Below are 19,859 nucleotides of genomic sequence, written 5' to 3' on the forward strand. Positions count from 1 at the left end.
TGCCAGTCCCAGTGAAATTTTTAGCCAAGAGTGCTAGTGTTTTTGTACATCTTGTCAAATAAATACCAAACCTTAAGAAATGCCGATTTTTTTTTTGAGATCTAGTTAATCCTGGCCATTTGTGGGTGAGTGTTGCAAATCTGAAATGTTAAGGAGAAACAAAGAAAATGCTTTCTGATCAATGGTACCAGAAGTCTGGATTTGAACTAAAAGGCTGCTTAGCCATTCGGATGAAATCAGATACACCTGTGTGTTCTCAACCCCCCCAACCCAAATGCAGCTTTCTGACTAGATTCTATGTCACGAACCTGATGCAGGGGCAGAGCCACAAAGCATGTAGTGTGAAATGTGCTTGGATCTTTCTCCTAAAACCAGTGTACTCTGGCAACTCCAAAGTCTGACAAGCATCAAAGAACACTGTTCCAAAAGCCAGGTGTTTGCCAAACTTCCCTCAAAGCACATGCAGTGTCTCCCTGAGTGAGCAGCAGGGTGAGGTTTGGGCAGTGACCTCGTGAACGGCACCAGCTGGACACACTGAAGGCACCACTCTTGTTCCTGATTGTTCTACTCCACTTTAGAGGACTTGATGTAGGTGGCTGGCCTCACTCCCCAGAGCCAGGGGTGGGCAGGGTAGTGGTTACAAGTGCCCACTCCTGAAAACATCAGCCATGCCTGGGCTTGCCCCCCACTTTCCAGCCCAATGCTCTGGGGAAAGGCATGTGAGGCTCTGAGGGTCAGTGGCTCCATCTGTAAAATGGAGCTAATAAGTGAGCTCACCCGAGAGGTGGCCATAAGGCTTAAGTAAGCCGACCTGTGTCGAGTGCCCAGCAAGTCCCTGTCACCAGTGTTGCCCACCCCATCATGGGCCCCGTCCTCTTCCCTTTCTCGTGGGACTGGGCAGTCTGAAAAGAGACTCCAGCTCCTGAAGGGAGAGGGTGCTTTTGAGAAGCCCGATGATATATAAGAACAAGCATTTGCCTTGGTGTTTAATTTTAAATGTTTAATTAATTACAGGATAAAAAATAATGCCACAGCCAGCAGTCCCAATAAATGGACTGAGTGGAAAAGAAAGAGCCGGCCCTTTACTTGGAATAGTTTTTCCAAGTCTTCTTAGCAGGTGAACGTGTCTTTATTTCAGAATGCCAGCACCACCAGCCAGCCCCAGCCCCACCGGGGTGCCCACTGAAGTCTGGGTAATGGCAGTGTTCATGTGGAAGTGTTAGCTGCCGGATGTGTCTGAAATGGCTGCTTTTTCCCTGCAGGGTTGAAGAAAGTTTTAAAACCTTATTCTGGTCCATCTTCGGCTTGTCTGAAGTGATCTCGGTGGTGCTGAAATACGACCACAAATTCATTGAGAACATCGGCTACGTTCTCTACGGCGTTTACAATGTCACGATGGTGGTAGTGCTGCTCAACATGCTCATAGCCATGATCAACAACTCATATCAGGAGATCGAGGTAAGGCCGGTTGATCGAAAACCCTCCCCTCCGGGTGTCATTAACACTGCTGTTTTCAGCAACGACGGTAATGACTTCAAAGCCTGGCGATTATTAAATGTGACGCCAGAGCCCCCAGCAACAGGTGACCTTCCTACAGGCACCACACATAGGATGGCCCGACAAGGCACCAGGACTCGGGATCACGGCTCTGTCCTCTCTCACGTGTCCCCTCGGGAGACACACAGCAAATTGGGTGACTATTTCTTTCAGCCCCCATTCCCTTCTGCCTCTCTCATGTATTCATTAAGTACCTCCTGTATGCCAAGCCTGTGGTGGGCATGACAAGACAAAAATGGCTAAGATACAGTCCCTGCCCTCAAAGAACTGGGTCCAGCAAGAAAAACAGACATGTCAATCAACAATCGCAGCACCCTGGGGCCACGCGCTCAGAGAAGTCCGCCAGGTGCAGAAGGTGCAAAGCAGAGACTGTGAGTGGCTATGTGGGGAGGGAACTTGCAGGGGTGATGTTCGAAGGCCAGTCAAAGACTCATACAAGTCTGCCGAACAGAGAAGGGAGTTGAGAGAGGGAACCGGCAGGCATTTATCACAATCTACGATGCACAAAGCATAAGCCATTGACTGAAGCCTTGTTTGGGACAGCAAGAAATTAAAAATAAACCAAATGAGCATTAACAGGAAGCTCATTGAATGGATTATCACACACTGACCAGTGAGGAACTGTGCAGCTTTAAAAGAGGGTGAACATGTTCTCTACACACTGATTTGGAAAAACCTTCAAGTTAGAGTGTTAAGTGAAAAACAGTCAGGTTGGAGAACAATGTACATATGCAGTGCACTCTGTCTTGGAGAAGGAAGGGAGAAAGGGGATACCTGTTCATTTTGGGTTGTCTGAGCATCTGAGGAAGGAATAACTCTGAAAGGGTCACAAGCAGCACAAGGCAGGGCGCCCCCGGCGAGGTGGGCCTCGGGGACGTGGCAGCTGGGATGCCTTTCCATGCACACCTTTTTGTGCTCCAGATAGTATGCTATTGCTTTACTTATTAAGAAGTTAAATAAATAAGCTAAAAATTAAAACAAAATAAAATGTACTAACCCTTTCACTCAACAATTCCAATTCTAGGAATAGATCCATGCAGAAATATGATTTTACAGTTATTCATTAAAGGAGAAACATGGAAATAGTTCATCAATATTAGAATCTTTAAAAAAATGTGATATAGTACAGACTTTAGAATTCTGAATATATAATACTGTACATACAGTGAGGAAAACCTTTTTTGGCAAAATCCCTATGATAATATTAAGTGAAAAAATGCAAGTTGTAGAAAAAGATAAGCTAACCTTGTTTACACAATGCAAATGTAAAAAACTCCTATGATAATGTTGAGTGAACAAAATGTAAATTGCATAGGAATATTAGCAAACCTCATTTACATGCAAATGTGAATATGCAAAAAGAAAAAGGAGAGAAAGACAGAGAAAAGGTACCGCACCCCTGACCTGGGGCGTCCTCTGGGGAAGGGAGAAGGAAAGAGGGGATTGAAAGGGGACGTCCACATGGGCTTGGCCTACCTCTGCGCTTCAGTCTTCCAGAAGAAACAGTCATTTGTGTCTTTCCCACATGGGGAAAAAAGTACAGACCCCCATGCACTAGTTAGCTAGGTCTTCCATAACGGCGAACTGGGTGACTCGAACACCAGAAACGACACTCACAATTCTGGGGGGTGGTTCCCTCCCCGCCCCCGCAGCCTCTCGTCGTCTTGGAGCCAGCTGCCTCCTCTCTGCAGCGCCCTCACCTGGCCTCGAGTCCCCGAGTGCGTGCATCCCTGGTGCAGCCTTTATCCTCATGCAGAAACCAGGCACATTGGACAGACTAGGGCTCCATCCTTGTAATTCTTTTGACCTTAATTACCTTTCTGAAGGCCTCATTTCCAAGTACAGTCACATTCTACAGTGCTGAGGGTTACAGCTTCAACATGCACATTTCAGGAGGCACATTTGTTCTCTGAAGAGAAAAGTATGCTAAATAGTAGGAACCTCACATGCAGAGGCAGAGAGGGAAGGAACGGTGTGGTGTCTTCGGCACTGCAAGAGCGTAGTTTGTGCAAGGAAAAGAGGCCAGAGGTGAAAGGCAGAGGTGAGCTGGGCCATGAAGTTCTCATCCCCCCGCCCCACCCCTTGAAAATGCAGTATGTGTCGATAAACATATCTATTTAAAGTGCTACATCCATTCAGTCACCTTCTGGATGAGCTATTGCTTACTAGCACTCCCTGCCCTCCTGGACCTCAGCTTCCCCACATGTAAGGGAAACCAGGCGGGGCCTAGATAGTCTGTGGGTACCACTCACCTGGGACGGTCAGCCCCATCCTAACAGGCATAGCATGCCTTGCTCCAGATGAACGTGAAATACAAAGTGGCCTTATGGATGCCCGCGTGCCTGGGGCAAGAGTGGGCAAGCCCATGGCTTGTGATGTTGAGTCGTCCCAACAGCGTGGTGACAGGAGGTGGGCAAAGCTCCCTGCAGCCCACACTCCCCTCCAGGCTCCAGGCCTCTCTCTCCTCACCCCACCCGGTAAGAGCAGCCAGTGAGAGCGCTCGACCCCACCCCGCTCACAGGTGGCACATGTGCAGGCATGGGAGGTGTGCCGGCTGTTCCTGGGCACACAGAATTGTGGTAAGTGCGTACTTATAAAACCTACAATCTTGAGCACCACTGTCCAAATCCACGTTCCCGCCAGCCTCTGTGCCTGCCACACCCCACCTGCCCTCCTTCTCCATGCAAGCAGCGACCGTGCGTCCTGGCACCCTGACCCCTCACCTCCTCTGGGGTCACCATTATCCCGACTCCACCTGCACTGCCGCCCTCCCCCTTTCTACCTAGTCCTTCCTGCCAGCATTTAAGTAAGTCTCTGGATCTTAACATGCAACTACAGAAACTCCGCCCTCAACCTCACTTTCCAGTTCTGGACCTTCCCTCCCACTTTTCACTGTTGTCTTTCTCAGAAGAGAAAGGCATTTATCACAATCTATGATGCACAAAGCATAAGCCATTGACCAAAGCCTTGTTTGGAACAGCAAGAAATTAAAAATAAACCCAATGAGCATTAACAGGAAGCTCACTGAATAGATTATCACACACTTACATCTCTCACCTCCTCTCCCACTAACCAACTCCTACTCTTCCCTACCCGCCAGCCCGCCCACCTTGGCTTGGCTGGGAACTACTCATCCCTTGGGTCTCAGCTCAAACGCCAGCCACCAGGGCAGTCTTCCCCGATCCCCAGGCCCAGACCACCAGCCTGAACACCCAGAGCCAGGCATGGCTCTTTGCACAGCCCTAGTAAAAGGCCAGCTGATGTGTTTATGTGCTCATGTTGTGTATCTCGCAAGGGCCAGGGCTGTCATCCCCAGTGCCTACCTAGCACCTACCCAGCACATAGTAGGTGCTCAACAAATGTTTGCTGAATGAGTCAAGGGTGAACACCAGGCACCGTGTTAAGCTATGGACATAAAAATACAACATGCTGAGGATTGACCACGCATCTGACACTAAGTGTACTCCAGGCATTAACCCCTTAATTCTCACGACCACCTATGAGGTGGGTATTTTCACCCCCACTTTACAGATGAGGAATGGAGGCCCAGAGCAGCTGAGTCGCCTGCCATGGGGACCCAGTTAGTAAGGAACAGAGCCAGGCAGGCTCCAGAGCCACTGTGTCAACACACCCCCAGGCTGGGCATCCCTGTCACACCTTTCTGCTGCACAAGGAGTGAGCCCCGCCCTCACAAAGCTTCCAGTCTAAAAGACCCATGTAGGATGTCCCATAGGCCAGGCCAGGTGGGGATGGGGTCCCAGCAAAGGCCAACAGAATGGCCAAGCCTGCTGGTGAGACCTTGTATCTCGTGGCTCAGCCCCGCAGCCTCACCCTGTTCATAGCCCCTCACGTGCAGCCAACACTTGTGGGGGGAGCGGGGACCGCCACTCACAGAGCAGACTCAGTGCCAATCTCAGGGCTACGTGAGGGAGGCAGCATTGTCTCCTTGCACAGGTGAGGGAGCCCAAGGCCCTGGCCAAAAGTCACATGGTCAGTAAGGGGTGTGAGCCCAGCCCCACCTGATCCCAAATCCCAGGCCTCTGTCCCAGCCTCAAGCCGCCCTCTGGGGACAGAGGCCTGAGGAGCCTGCCCACAGAACACACACAGCCGCTCCCTCTCACAGGGCCCAATCAGCATCCTGGCAGCGACGCCAAGTCAAAAGTAACAGGTCTGGGCTTCCCTCTACCACCACCGCCAGGGGTGGGAGCAAATACAGTTACTACAGAAACTTTGACTTAGTAACAATCACTCCAGCCACAGTGAACGAACTACAGCTGGACTAACAACAGTCAGGCTTGTTCCCCTGGAATCACACATGCGGAATCTCGAGGCAGCTTCCCTGGCAGCACTCCAACCAACAGGAAACACACTTTCTAATAAACAATACACCGTGCTGTCCATCCAGTATTGTAGCCCCTTACCACAGTACCTACTGGGCCCCTGAAATGTGGCTGGTCCTAACTGATATGCACCCTAAACATAAACTACACACTGATTTCTAAAGCTCAGTATAAAAAAAAGTGAGCTACCTCATTAAGAAGTTTAAAGATTTTTTATAATGATTACATGTTGAAATAACATTTTGGGTCTGGAGGAGTAACTAAAATACAGCACTGAAATTAATTTCACCTGCTCCATTTCACTTTCTGTATTGTGGCTACTAGAAATTTACATATTGAGGTTTACCTATGTGGCCCACCTGTGTGGCCTGTGGCTCACCTTGTATTTCCGTGGGGCAGCACTGCCCTGAAAGAGTCACATGTTGACGGTGTAGGGGTTGGCAAGAGAGTGAGCAGAGATGTAAATGTTAATGGCTAACAAGATTAAATGATGTTGAGAGATGCTCTTTGGTTAGGGGCACGTGGAGAATGTTGGTAACACTACCCAGTGGAGAATGAGAAGATGAACTGGCTGATGGGTCTAGGATGTTAGGTGGAGATCCTTCAGAAGGACTAAAAGCATATGGTTTTAGCGAGAGCACACCCTCCACTGCACCCTGTAGTGAAGGCCCACAAATGTGTCAGGGTCCTGTTTAGAAACCTGCTTTCAGGCCCTAGCTGGTGTAGCTCAGTGGACTGAGTGCAGACTGTGAACCAAAGGGTCAATAGTTTGGTTCCCAGTCAGGGCACATGCCTGGGTTGCGGGTCAAGTCCCCAGGGGGGCCATGTGAGAGGCAACCACATATTGATGTTTCTCTCCCTCTCTTTCTCCCTCACTTCCCCTCTCTCTAAAAATAAATCAATACAATCTTTAAAAAAAAAGAAATCTGCTTTCAGAACGTGGAGAGGCGCCCCCCCGCCACACACACCCAGACTGAGCTCGGTTGATGAGCGGCGGCCTCTGGTGCTGACATGCTGTTTCCTCGTCCACAGGAGGATGCGGACGTGGAGTGGAAATTCGCCCGAGCGAAGCTCTGGCTGTCTTATTTTGATGAAGGAAGAACTCTACCTGCTCCTTTTAATCTAGTGCCAAGTCCTAAATCATTTTATTATCTCATAATGAGAATCAAGATGTGCCTCATCAAACTCTGCAAATCTAAGGCCAAAAGCTGTGAAAATGACCTTGAAATGGGCATGCTAAATTCCAAGTTCAGGGTAGGTACCACAGAGTCTATGGGGCAAGAAGGCAGCGGGCTCGGGGGAGGAAAGAGTTGTGTGTGTTTGATTCAGACGGGGGTGGGGGTCCCTGAATCAAGGGGAGGCAGGCGTCCAGAGGGGCCGATGCTTTTCAAAGTCCCGGACGCCTCAGCAGAGCTGCAGCTCCAGCGGAGGGTGTGGTGGCCGTCCGCTCCCTGCAGCACCTCGGACAGGTGCGTTGCTGGGGACTGATTGGGGTAACTCCTTTGTGGACCTGGCACTGGAACAGCTCTTTCCAGAGTGTAACTGAGGCATGAGCTCTGGGAAGAAAGGTCCCTGCCCATCACCTCCTCCTCCCGGAGATGCTCAACACTTACTAGCATGTTAAAGCCTCTGAGGAGTCCTGGGCACCAACACCTGAACAATTTCAACCCAAAGCTCTCCTGAGTTGACCAAACAATATTCTGTAGCCTGCTGACATCCTAGAGGACTCCAGTCCCCAGGAACAGTGTCCTTGGAAGCCAGGCAGTGTGGGCACATCAACCTCCCAAGGGTCCTCTTTTTAGGGAGCACTCCATGTGTGTGTACTATTCAAGTTTTTTCGGGTATGTACATATTATGATTGTATACTTTTTTTCCAGAAGACTCGCTACCATGCTGGCATGAGGAATTCTGAGAACCTGACTGCAAATAACACTTTCAGCAAACCCACCAGATACCAGGTAACTGCCCTTCCTCAGGCTCGGGCAGAAGGGGGCACCATTGGGCATGGATTCAGTCACACGGCTGTGCCATCCCCTCAGAACACAGCTTCATTCCTTCCTTCAACCAGAGAGTATTTTCTTTAAACCCGCATCTGAAGATATATGTCTTGATTCTAGAGAGAGGGGATGAGAGAGGGAGGGAGGGCGTGGGGAGAGAAACACCATGGTTGCCTCCGGCATGTGCCCCAACCAGGGATCAAACCCACAACTTACTTTATAGTGTGTGGAACGACACTCCAACCAACCAAGCCCCTGGCCAGGACCACTCAGCACTACTTGTTGAGCGCCCCTCTCCACCCGTGCTGTGCCCATCACTGGGCACAAAGACTCAGCTCCTGCCTCAGTGCACCTCAGTGCAGGGAGGGAGACGGTGAATGAGTAAACACGCAGATGAACGTGCACATTCGAATCGATAGAAGTGCCAGGAAGAAAACGACAGGGTGCAGGAACAGAGAGAAATGGGGAGCCCCTGCTTAGATATGGTTCTCACAGGGGGCCCTTCAAGGAGAGGACGGTTAGCTGCGACCTCAGGGAGGAGAGGAGGCAGCGTGTGGGGCTTCCCACGCAGAGGGAAAGCATCAGCAAGAGCCAGGGGGAGAAACCGGGCCGGTCCCCCGCCGCAGAGCCCAGCCCACACGGGACACGGGAGGGCAGTGAAGTCCGAGGGGGATCAGGCGGCCAGACCAAGGTCAGGATGTGGATCTCACTCTACATGGCCGAGGAAGGCAGTTGGAGGAATTTACCTTTGGGCAGGGAGAAGATAAAATTCTCCTTAGGCTCTAAGAAGACCACCTAGCTGCTATGATGAGAGGAGATTGGTGGGGGTCCGAGAGGAAGCGGGGAGACCGGAGAACGACGTGACAGTTGCCTGGGTACAGAGGAGGGTGGCTCAGGTTGCGGTGTGAATCAGGTGACGAAGAAAAGCAGACAGATTCTGAATATGGAGCCAGTGGGACCGGAGGTGGAGCCAGTGGGACTGGAGGCGGAGCCAGTGGGAGTAGAGGTGGACCAATAGGCATGCGGTGTGGAGAGGCGGTGACTCCCAGGCATTTGTCTTATGCCACCAGGTGGCTACTGCTGTCTTCAGTGAGCACCTGACTTCCTGCTGCCAACCTGCAAAGCCCATTACCAAAACCAGAGGATGACCTTCTGTGCTTGCAGTCCCTGCGTGGCTCTTGGGAATTAATGCCAAATCTCTGTCAGTTTGAATAGCTCGTGAGCCAGGGATAAATGGTAACTACAGGTTATTGATCACAAAAGTGCAGGTCATTCTTTTCCTCACTCTTCCCTCCCAACGCCCAGCAGTTTGATCCATGCCGACCATCTTATCAGATGTCAATTTGAAGCTGTTCAGAGTCGTCCTCTGGGCCAAGGTGACACGTCCCTAGTGCCACCATCCCAGAGGGAGCAATTACAGCCGTAGCATCTTCCAGGCACACGCCTCTGACTGAATCTCCATCTGCATTTCAGAAGCCAGCTGTGCGGTTAGGAGGATTTAAGTGTCCAATTAAGAAACGGCTTGTCCCTCAAAGTCCTTCCAGCATTATCAGAGGATGCAGGCTAGATGGGCAGATCTTGTGTTTAATCAGGCCCAAAATCGGGCCTCACCAGTGTGATCTGCTTTGAGTTATTTTACAGGGCAAAGCCTTTGGTCAGTGGAAGGATTCTTCTTTCTCAGCTTCTCAAAGAGAAGTTTTGATTATCTGTGTCACCAAGAAGACAGACAACCCTAGCAGATTAGGGCCCAATCTGTCCTGGGTTTCGAGCAGAAGCAGCTGCAGAGACAGAGGCAGACTCCTTGTGTGGTGAACGTCCTGTACTTGGGGTGAACCCTCCACAAGTGAGGCCAGTTCAAAACCAGTGTCAGGGTGATACCATGTGTGTCCTCCATCGCCAGGGCCGCATCCTGGCTGCCGTCCATCCCCTGGGTCACTTCCTGCTGTGATTACAGAGGCTGGCTGGCTTGTAGCTTCAGGCTACTGATAACCTCAAAAAGCTTGCCCTCCCCCCATATCCTGTGCCTCCACCAGGACAAGCCCAGGGCTCCTTAGTCAAACAGCTGTCACAGAAAAGAAGGAAGGAAAACTGGGCCACAGGAGTGAGAGGTCAGCAGACAGGAGCAGAGGGCACTGTGCCTTCTGCGCACTGGCCCTTCGCTTAGCCCTGCCCAGTGAGGTCTGGCCACCCTCCCGAGCCATCGTCTGCTTAGACAAGCAGGCCTTGAGAAGACAGGAAAGGCCAGCTGGGAGCAGACGGGACCCGAGCATTCATGTCATCTCAGCACATCCCTGTGAGAGAGGCAGTGCCTGTAACCCCACGTAACAGAGGCGGCACTGAGGCTCCGTGGGGAAGGTCACACAGCTGGTCAAACCGAGACCTGTCTGACTCAGAAGGGCACCGTCTTCCGCCACCATGCATCTTCACAGTGTCGCACCAGAGCCTCCTCAGGGCCGGCCCGGCCAGTACCTGACAGTCCCTGGGGGGAGTTCTCGAGTGGAGCAACAGTAACCAGGAAGGAGGAGGATTCGGGCAAGGACCTACGGTGGCTCATCTCTCTTCCTGGGCCCGCTGGTGGCCCTCCCAGCTGCACGGTTTTCTTCCCAAAGCAACGGCCAAGTGTGCAGAGGTCAGGTGGAGCCCCAGCCGCCCCATCTCCCTACCATCCGGGCTGTACCTGTCGCTGCCCCACACAGAGCACAGACCATCAGCCTCTGACACCCTCGCGGCTCTGAGAAGCCCTGTAACACTCCCTCCCAGGAAGACCAGAGCCCTGACGCTCAATGCGCATCATTTTTAAGCTTTTTCCATTGTGTCCTTTTGGTGGATTCGCTTGATTGTTCGACCCCTTTGCTTTGGGTGTTTCCTTTACACTCATCACTGCTTCCTTCTGGGGTGCTCTCCCTTGCAAAGGAAGGCACTTCCTTAGACTTCAGAGACTTCTGCGCTTTGCTATCTTAGGCCTCCAGGGGTCCAAAATGTTACTTTTCACAAAACTGGTTCCTTGCTTTAAAATGCTTTTTCCGATCTGGGTTCTGTGGATGTGAGACTAAACAATGGAACAAAACAATGGCACTGGCGAGGTGGCCGTGGTGCATTCCTGTCAAAGCCACCCACCACCCTGTGACCTGTTCCCAGAGCCGGTGTCAGTTTCTTGGGGAGTGTGCTGACCTCATGCACGCACCCTCCGAGAGGTACCTTTCCTTCGGGGGCACAGCAAAGGAGCCACATCCCAAACGCACCCCAGCATCCAGGCACAGCGCTTCGTTCCAACAAGCCCCAGCCCTGGGCATACACTCCCTCCCCCACCACCCAGGGGCTGTCCGTCTGTCACATTCCCGACGGCCTTTTCTGCAGAGATCAAAGCAAGCGGAGTGGACAGCTCGCCAGGGCTGATCTCTTCTCTTCCGGCACCTGGTACACCTGGTGTAAGGCACGGCTTGTCCCAGGATCCAGGGCCCCTTTGGTCCACTCCCCCCAGATGGTCCTCAGCGTCTGTTTCCCCGTGAAAACACTGCTTCCCCCTGGACTCTACCTCATTTGCCATCTGCAACACACTCCGTGCATCCTCTTGCTCATCCACATCTTCAGCTGCCCTGGCTGCACAGAGAGGGTTTCTCTTCCACAGAAAGACCTTCTATTTCCCCTTCACTGCAGCAGCCAGAGGCCGTCAGCCCCTTGGAGTTGGGGCAAGAGGAGCTGGGTGCCTTCTTCCCTGGACTCAGGTCTCAGGGCCACACCCATTCTTACCCATCGTGCCCCTCGGTGCTAGTTCCTCTGCCTGAGTCTTGTCACTAAACGAACTCATCTGCAGCACTTGCTAAATGCATGGGGGTGGGTGGGCCCAGTTGCCACCAATGGAGCCATGTAAACTTGGGGGAAGTTCAGCATCCCTTTGAAGTGAGGGACCTCTGTGGAAGCCAGCAAGGAGGTATCACAAACTCGTCACAAAGGATCACGCTTTTCCCCACGCAGCGAGAGAGGAGGCTTTTGATGTCCATCTTTTCTAGAAGTAGCAATCAACTGTAGCATCCGTTTCAATAGGGCTTTGGGCATTTTCTCACCATTTCAGACCTCCTGGAGGCAAGCCTGGCATCTCGCTCCTGCAGATCCCAAGTCACTTAACATGCACGTGCCAGAGGGGAAGCCAGGTCCCCATCAGGACATGAAGTTTCTTGGCAACTGACAGGCAGTCACACTGTTCTCCTTTAAGGTATCTGTCCACTCCCTCAGGTGCCTGTCGCCCCTGGGAGTGAAAGGGGGTAGGCAGGGAGGTTAAGGGGCCCCTGCCTCCACAGGCAGGCTCTGCAACCCCACTGCGTGCTGAGACCGACGAGCGAGCCCTCGCCTCTCTGCACACTGAGCCGCAGGTCTGCAGAAGCGCCGGCTCCCGTCGGGCACGCACGTCTTCACAGCGGCCATGGGCACGCGTGACCATCACATGCCAGTGACACTCTTCTCCAAGGGCAACCCCTGGACGAAGCCGGGCGTCCTTGGAAATCCAGCAAAGACCTCCCCTGTGTCTTTTAGAGGACAAACTGGTCCCCAGAAATGGTCTGAGTCCCCTTTGACCAGCAGGAGCCAGTCTCCTGCATCTCACCCCTCACCAGTCTGCACATACCCTCTTCCTGCAGCTTAGATGAAGCTCCAGCTTCTGCTGATCTCGGGGTTAATCTGGGACCTGCCCCTCCCCACTGTGGGACCTTGGAGAAGTCACCTCACTCTCTGAGCCTCAGTGTCATCATCTGTGAATGGAGGTGACGACCTCCATCCCACAGAGGTTCTAGGAGGGCTCAGCGAGGTCACTTGGCCCAGGAGGTCAACAGGACTCCTGTCTGCAGAGAGGACTCAGTGCACTTGCTCCTCTGCTTCTTCTCCCTGCCTCCCCACCTCCGAGGGGGCTGCTCTGCATTGAAGGAGGCTGGCGAGTGGGGTCTCCAAACAAATGGAGCCTGAGGGGCATATTCCATGTTAACAGTACAACACTGCGGCCTCTTTTAAGATACCCGGTCGGTCACGTTGCTCGAGAACCTGGCGTGCCCATGGAGCCAGGGGCACCAGGGCGGCTGCCGCAGTCTGAAAGGGCCCTGCCCAGGACCACCACAAAAGAGGAAGCACCTGGCTTCCAACCTTTGGCTTACCATTCTACCTCGCCCGTATAAGCTCTTTAATTGGTGGATCCAGAAACTGGAAAGCCCTTCATTCCGTCATTTTTCTTGAAAGGCAACAAACTAGCCAGATCCTCTGACATTGCATCTGCCTGCGAGTCTGTGGTGAAACAAACTTCCGAATTCCTTTCTCAGTAAGAATGCCAGATATGTGGGTGTCTGGGTTGTCTGTTGTCTTTCCCACAAGACTGGTTTTGGACAAAGTTTTGTTGATTTCTACTTTGTTTCTTCAATGAAATGGAAAGAGCACAGTGAGCCGCACGGAAAGGTGTGTCAGATTCCTGTAACACAAGGAACCTGCCTTCGTACCCAGAATACCAAGAAGTTTATCAGCACTGACCACTAACATGGCCAGACTCGGCCTTTCTGAGAAGGGGCAGCAGGAAGGGAACTTGCTCATTTACTGCTTGGCCTGAAATGAGACCACCATTCAAACCGTGGGGCCAAGGGGTCCACCAGCCCACTAAGGGCCGAGGACGGGCAGCGCTGGTCCGCATGGACGGGCTCAGAGCGCACCAGGGAGAGCCTTGCCAGGGTCGGCGTCTGGGAACACAGGCCCGGGAGGCCCCTCCTCAGCAAGGTCCTCCCCATCACAGGCCCCCACCATCCCTGGCATGTCCCCTGATGGCGATGATGGTCATGACGATGAGTTAAATCCTCCACCTCTTTCCATCGTGGCAGCTGATGTCTCTCACCTGCCAGAAGCGTTTCCTGAGTCCACGTAGTCAGAAAGTAACCTGCCCAACAGGCCACAGCTAGGCGAGGGACAGAGCTCGGGCCCCTCCCATCCCCCCTCGGTCCTCAGGTGTTCGCAGGTGAGGAGGTCACAGGAAGGGATGACCATGGGGCAAGGAGTCCCTCCCTCTCTGCCTGGCTGCCCATCTCTTACAAGATGCAAATTCTCAGCAACCAGAATATTTTTAAATCCTGTGATTTCTCAGGAACCCTGAACCACCAGCTGGCAAAATCCAAAGTTCACCCCTGCAGTCTTTCTTAGCTTGTCTCTATTCCTGGTGGCTGCTGTCTGCTCATCCTCATCTGCATATTAAATGAATCTGCAGGCCAAACCCTTCCCCTCCAGCCAGACTAAGAATGGGAGCCAGGCCAGTGGGGTTTCAGGGGAGCTAGCTATCTTGGCCAAACTTCCCCATGCCCAGCTATATCTGTTCCCGCCTCTGGCAGGAAGTTCAGCCTCTGGCAGGAATTTCCACAGGTACCACAGGCTTGTCCTCCATCCCGGTCCTGACGCTGTGTTGAGTGCACCTCTGCTCAGGCATGCACCTCAGTGGGGTGCAGCTCCACCGGGCTGGCCTGCCAAGACTTCAGTGCTCCCCCAACCGCCTCCGCTGTTGAACTAGAAGGAAGTTGAAGCCTAAGAAGGGAACACAACAGGCTGAAGTCACAAAAAGGACAGGGTTGGGTCGGTCCCTGGAGCCTAGAGCAGCATCCATGGACCTCAGATGATTCTCCCTCTCTCCTGGGCTCACCCTCCTGCCACCAACAGTGTCCTGCTCTTACCTCCCAGGCTCAGGGTCAGGGTCAGGTGGTACTGAATCCCGGGGGTGCGGGGGCTAAACACAGGAACAGGCCCAGGCTCCCCTGAGAGGCAGGGCAGCAGGTGCGGGCACTGCTGCCGACAGGCCCCGCAGGAGGGAGGGGTCGCGCACACACAGTGCAGGCTGCCTGCCAGGGCCGAGCCTGTCTGAAGCCTTCCTTGTGTTCACATTTCAGAAAATCATGAAACGGCTCATAAAGAGATACGTCCTGAAGGCCCAGGTGGACAGAGAGAATGACGAAGTCAACGAAGGTGAGAGACCGGATGGGTTCCCGGTGGGGCGGGGGGGGGAGTCGGCGCGGCCTCACCAGGGTGTGGTGGGCAGGGCTGCGCTCCTGTCCGGAGGCCCCGGGAGGCCTGTGTCCGTGCTTGCTGGGTGTCGGCAGGTGCGGTCCCACACAGCTGTGAGACTGGGGTCTCTGGTCTCTTGCCGGCTGTCAGCTGGGGTGGCCCTCAGCTCCAACCTGGAGGCCACCCTCTGGTCCCCCTGTGGCGGGAGCCTCTCCATCTCAGAACCAGCACCAGGTGCCCCCGTGCCGCCGCCTCTCGTGCCGCCTCTTCATCACATCTCCCTGACCCTCCTCTGCCCTCCTCCTCCACCCTGAAAGACTCGTGCTTAGACTGGATAAACCCAAATCATCTCCCTGTTTAAGGCCAGCTACTTGGCCACCCTAATTCCATTTACAAGCATAGTTCTCCTTCGCTGCGTAACCAACATACCCATAGATGGGACAAAGAGATTGGGACCTGGTTTCTTTGGGGTAATTTTTCTGCCTGTCACAGTGGTGGCTGCCGTGAGTCGGCCTCAGGGCCGTCGAGGTCAGGATGGCCCAGAATTCCTCACTCCGTGGGTGCATGTGCACCTCCTTCTGACTTTGCCACAACCCCGGGTCCAGTTGCCCCGCCCTGTCTGAACCCCAGGCTCTCAGAATCGGGCAAGCCCAGTGCTTCTCCACCCGCCTGACACCCACTTGTTAGAGATGCACATCCAGACCTCATGAACCAGGCCCCTCCATGAATGAAGGCACTAGGACTCCCCCTCGACTGAGCCAGGGGGGCCAACAGGAAAAGCCTGGCCATTGTTAGTGACCCTCTGCTTCCTCCTGGGGCACCTCCGGGGCCGACACCGTCTGGGGTCAGAGCAGCAGCCCTTCGACCCAACCCCACTTTGGGTCTCGACTAGAAAACTGCCAGGTGTCAGGCCGGCCAGCCTCGAGCAGTGTGTCACTGTGAGTGGCAGGAAGGTCCCTGACCACAGATGGAGGGGCTGCCCAGGTTTCGTGCCGCTAGAACCACACCATGGGAGTGGCGCTCAGTGGTGCACCCAGTGAGCTTTGCAGGGTGCCCAAACCAACCAGGCTGTACCTTTAAAATCTCAGCGTGTGTGTACGTGAGGCGCCCCTAGAAAACAGACATGAATGGTGTGTCCCGAGGAGGCAGACTCCCTGTGAGCCAAGCCCAGGATCCACGATGTCAGGCAAGAACCTCTGACTCCCCTTTGTGGTTAAAAAAAAGATTCCCACAGCCCAGGCCCATTTGGCCTTGAGACCACATGGTTCACTGTGGAAGTAAGTGAAGTCCCCACCTGGCAGAACCCTGCTGAGGAAGGACGCTGCGGCAGGCCTGCTGCAGGGCCCTGTGCCGCGCGCTGCCTGCATGGTCTGGGTGGGCCCTGCTCCCGCGAGGCTGCCAGTTCCTCGGCCAAGCCGACCACCGTGCCGTGCTGCTCCCTCCACACTTGGGGTTTCTCCCCTCTGCAAGTAAAGACAGGACAGTACAGGGGGCATCAGGAAAACCAGGTGTTACTCAGAGCACTGGCCCTAAGAGCAGTGCTCTAACTGCCATGGTATTAAACAGGTGCTGGTGACTCACAGCCCTGGCCTTGTCTCCTCCTGCTACCTCAAACCCTCACCAGAGCGTTTGACCAGGAGTGGCAGAAGGGTCTCAAATGGATGGCTGTGTCCTTCAGTGGACACAGCTGGGTGGCTCCGTTTTGACCTAAGCTGGGTGGCACTTAGGTCAAAACGGAGCTCCCGTCCCCTCGCCTCCGCCCCTGGTGGGATGGACTGGCAACCTGGCACTCTGCCGGAAAGACGCATGCCCAAATGCATGTGGCACGTGCCTCTGCTGACCACTCACACTCACCAAAACCCCATCTGTCCTTACAGGCGAGCTGAAGGAAATCAAGCAAGACATCTCCAGCCTGCGCTACGAGCTCCTCGAAGAGAAATCTCAAGCGACCGGCGAGCTGGCCGACCTGATCCAGCAGCTCAGTGAGAAATTTGGAAAGAACTTAAACAAAGACCACCTGAGGGTGAACAAGGGTAAAGACATTTAGCAGCCCACACGGGTGTCTGTGACTTCTACCAGCATTCCAAGGCCAGGTCGAATGTCCTGGCCACCAGCCCTGGTGGGCAGGGGTCCCAGGCCCACTCCTCTGGGACCCAACGGGGCCCACTGGCTCTGTCCTGAGCAGTCTTGCTGGTGTCTGCAGCCCAGGGGCTGCCTGGACGCAGGACTGCTGTGAATCTAGGCTGTTGGGTGAGAAACACGACCACAGGAGGGGAGGAAGTGCCCCCCCGCACACACACAGGCATGTGTGAGACCTTCGGTCCAGCCGCAGTGACCTGTGTCCGGTGGCCAGTGCAGGAAAGGCCTTCTGGGATGCACTCACTCCCTCCCCTGCACACGGAACGCAGCCCTGTGTCCTGGGAAGACGAACCACCTCATCCCATGCGCCCTTCTCACCCTCCCTGCCCCCCACACACATCCAAACAGAACCGGGAGGTGACCTGTGACCTACTCTTAAGTGCCAGATGAGAACACAGCCTACTAGCAACATAGCTCTATTTGTTTATAAAAGAAAAAAGTTTAAAAATCCTAAATCAAAAATTGTACTGTAGGTAGCACTGTTCAAAATCCAAATGATGTATTTTTACCTTTACTAAGATTATCTTGTATTCACTATTTTTACCTGAAATGAAAAGGAATAAAATTACCTCACAATAGCCCAGGGAGCCTCTGTGGCGTGTGGCCTCCTGCCGCCCTGTGCCCGTGGGGAGAAGGGCTCAGGAGCCATGGACCTTGACTCTCTGGGAAGAGAATGGGGCCAGTGGGAGGGGAGAAGACACCAACTACCCCCACCCCCCACCGCCCCTGTCAAGAGTCCTGCATCCAGGACTCCCACCTCCAAGCCCTTCCTCCTATTTCCAGACCTAATGACCCCAACCTCAGCAAGGTCAGGAAGGAGGAAAAGGAAATGGCGAGGCACCCAGAGAGGTTTCCCCTGCACGACCTGTCTCCCTCTCCCCACTGTGTGGGAGGGGCCAGGTGCCAGGGAGAAAGAAAGTCAAAAATCAGTCTGAAAAAGGAGCCTAGGTGTGAGTGGGGAGAATGGCCACCAGAGGGCGCCCCACTCCCAAACAACACCCATTTGAGCAGGTTGGCGAGGGCACTGGATTTTGGGAAAGCCTGCTGGTCCCTAGGAAGGCCAGGCACGTGCTGAGGGCTCTGCATGCCTTAGTCCACTACTGCCTCACAGCAGCCCTGATCAGGGTCACAAACTCAGGTGACTTGTGGACACCCTGAGAGAATAAAATAGGGGTTTACGTATGCATGCTTGGGGGCGGGCTTGTGTTTCCTGATGTACAGTATGTCTTCAGAGATGAAAGCTTCCTACTCAGCTCTGCTCTAAGAGCAAATCCAATGGGGAGATGAACAGCACTGCAGGCGGTCCCAGCAGTCGCGGTGGGGCGGAGCAGGGGGGGCGCTCAGGGCCATGACCAAGGAGCTACAGGCATGCCCAGCAATAACGCAGGCCAGCCACACTCAGCCCAGCCAGTTGAGCCAAGAGGAACACAGGCCTGGCTTTGCCAAATCTTCCCAATTTCTGGTGTGCATTAGGGGATGCCACAGTTGTTGGGGCCCCGGTGACTGGAGAAGATCCCCTGGACCGTGGCCCCACCACCCCAAGCTCAAATGAGAAACAGAGAGGCATCTGCAGGGCAGGGGGCGTGGTGTATGAAGGGGGGTGCGGGGGGGGGGGCCTTACAGATGTAGTTCTGCTCCGGGGGTCCCCGGGTGGGTCCACGGATGGACTTTAGCCACCTGGGAGACCAGAATGCCCGTCGGACGGCATGCTTGTCCCCCGTGGTGCGTTGTCCTGGAGCTTTGCTCAGGCCGTGGCCCCTCCAACGAGGGCCCGTGCCTTCAGAGGTATTGACTGAGCCCCTCAGCCATCCTGGGGATGAGACCCAGGCTTCCAGAGCGGCTCCTTTGGAAGCCTGGACGCAGAGTCCGAAGGCCAACATGCTCTGTGGGAAGAGAAACCGATTTATCCAGGGCACAAGTTACCCGTGTTTCTGGGAGGTTCCCTTTCCAATCCCTCACTGGTCTCCATCAAAATGCTAATAAACACTCCTAAGACGCATTATTCAGTCTCCCTATCTGCCTTCCACCAGAGGCAACCGGCAGCCCCATTTTTAAATCCCGGGTGGCCTTTCTCTATCACACCCACGTCTCCAGGCCGCCCTGTAAGGAGATAAAGGAAAATAGGTCCCACGAAGTAATTAAAAACTGGGAAGGGAAACTGGCACCATCCATTAGCTGTGGATGGCACGCCTGGGAGGCGAGGTAGTCCAGGGACGATTCCTGGCTGCCGGGAGAGCGTGGGGGAGGGGAGGAACCCCTCGTTTGTCACAAGCTGTTGGAGAGCCCTGGAACTGAGGGCGGGCAGAGCCTTCAGCCCAGAGCCAGGGCAAGAGCTCAGTGATTTTCCAGGAACTGACAACCTCCCACACTCCCCACTTCTCCTCGGCTCCTGCCAAGTTAGCAGTTCCCCGAGACAACAGGAGAGTGAGGCCTGGAGTCTGGGCAGGGGGTAGGGGAGAGTGGTGTGGGGTGGGGTTGTGGCCTCAAGGGCAGACAACAGGAGAAAGGGCCCAAACGCTCCCTGAAAAGTCCACAGACACCCCCAAAACTTGCACCGTTGCCGAAGCCCCAGACTCAGCCCCTCGCATCACTCTGCACACTGTCCTCACTGGGTCTGTAGCTGAAGCACTCCCTGACGCCTGTGTCCCGTGCCCATGGGAAGTTCTGTGCTGGGCCAGGTCAGTTCCCCACCCCCCAACCCTCACTGTGCACTGGCCCAGAGCCCAGGAGTGGCCGCTCACTGCAGCCCTGCTGGACCCCCATTGTCTGAAATTGCTCCAAACGGCACCGTCTCTCAAACCCTGGTGACTTT

At 54.1% G+C, this 19,859-nt stretch overlaps 1 protein-coding gene across 1 annotated transcript in view; it reads left to right on the plus strand.

Annotated features, from left to right (window-relative positions):
* Positions 1-16,955, plus strand: part of TRPC7 (transient receptor potential cation channel subfamily C member 7) — a 132,021-nt gene extending 115,066 nt beyond the window's left edge. The window contains exons 10-14 of the mRNA XM_045829742.1: positions 1,263-1,458; positions 6,930-7,151; positions 7,775-7,855; positions 14,794-14,869; positions 16,786-16,955. Coding sequence (XP_045685698.1) covers positions 1,263-1,458; positions 6,930-7,151; positions 7,775-7,855; positions 14,794-14,869; positions 16,786-16,955 — 745 coding nt within the window. The remainder of the gene's footprint in view (positions 1-1,262; positions 1,459-6,929; positions 7,152-7,774; positions 7,856-14,793; positions 14,870-16,785) is intronic.
* Positions 16,956-19,859: the final 2,904 nt, after the last annotated feature.

The sequence above is a fragment of the Phyllostomus hastatus genome, unplaced genomic scaffold (genome assembly GCF_019186645.2).
Source record: "Phyllostomus hastatus isolate PE091 unplaced genomic scaffold, TTU_PhHast_1.1 phas_contig_150, whole genome shotgun sequence".
NCBI lineage: Eukaryota > Metazoa > Chordata > Mammalia > Chiroptera > Phyllostomidae > Phyllostomus > Phyllostomus hastatus.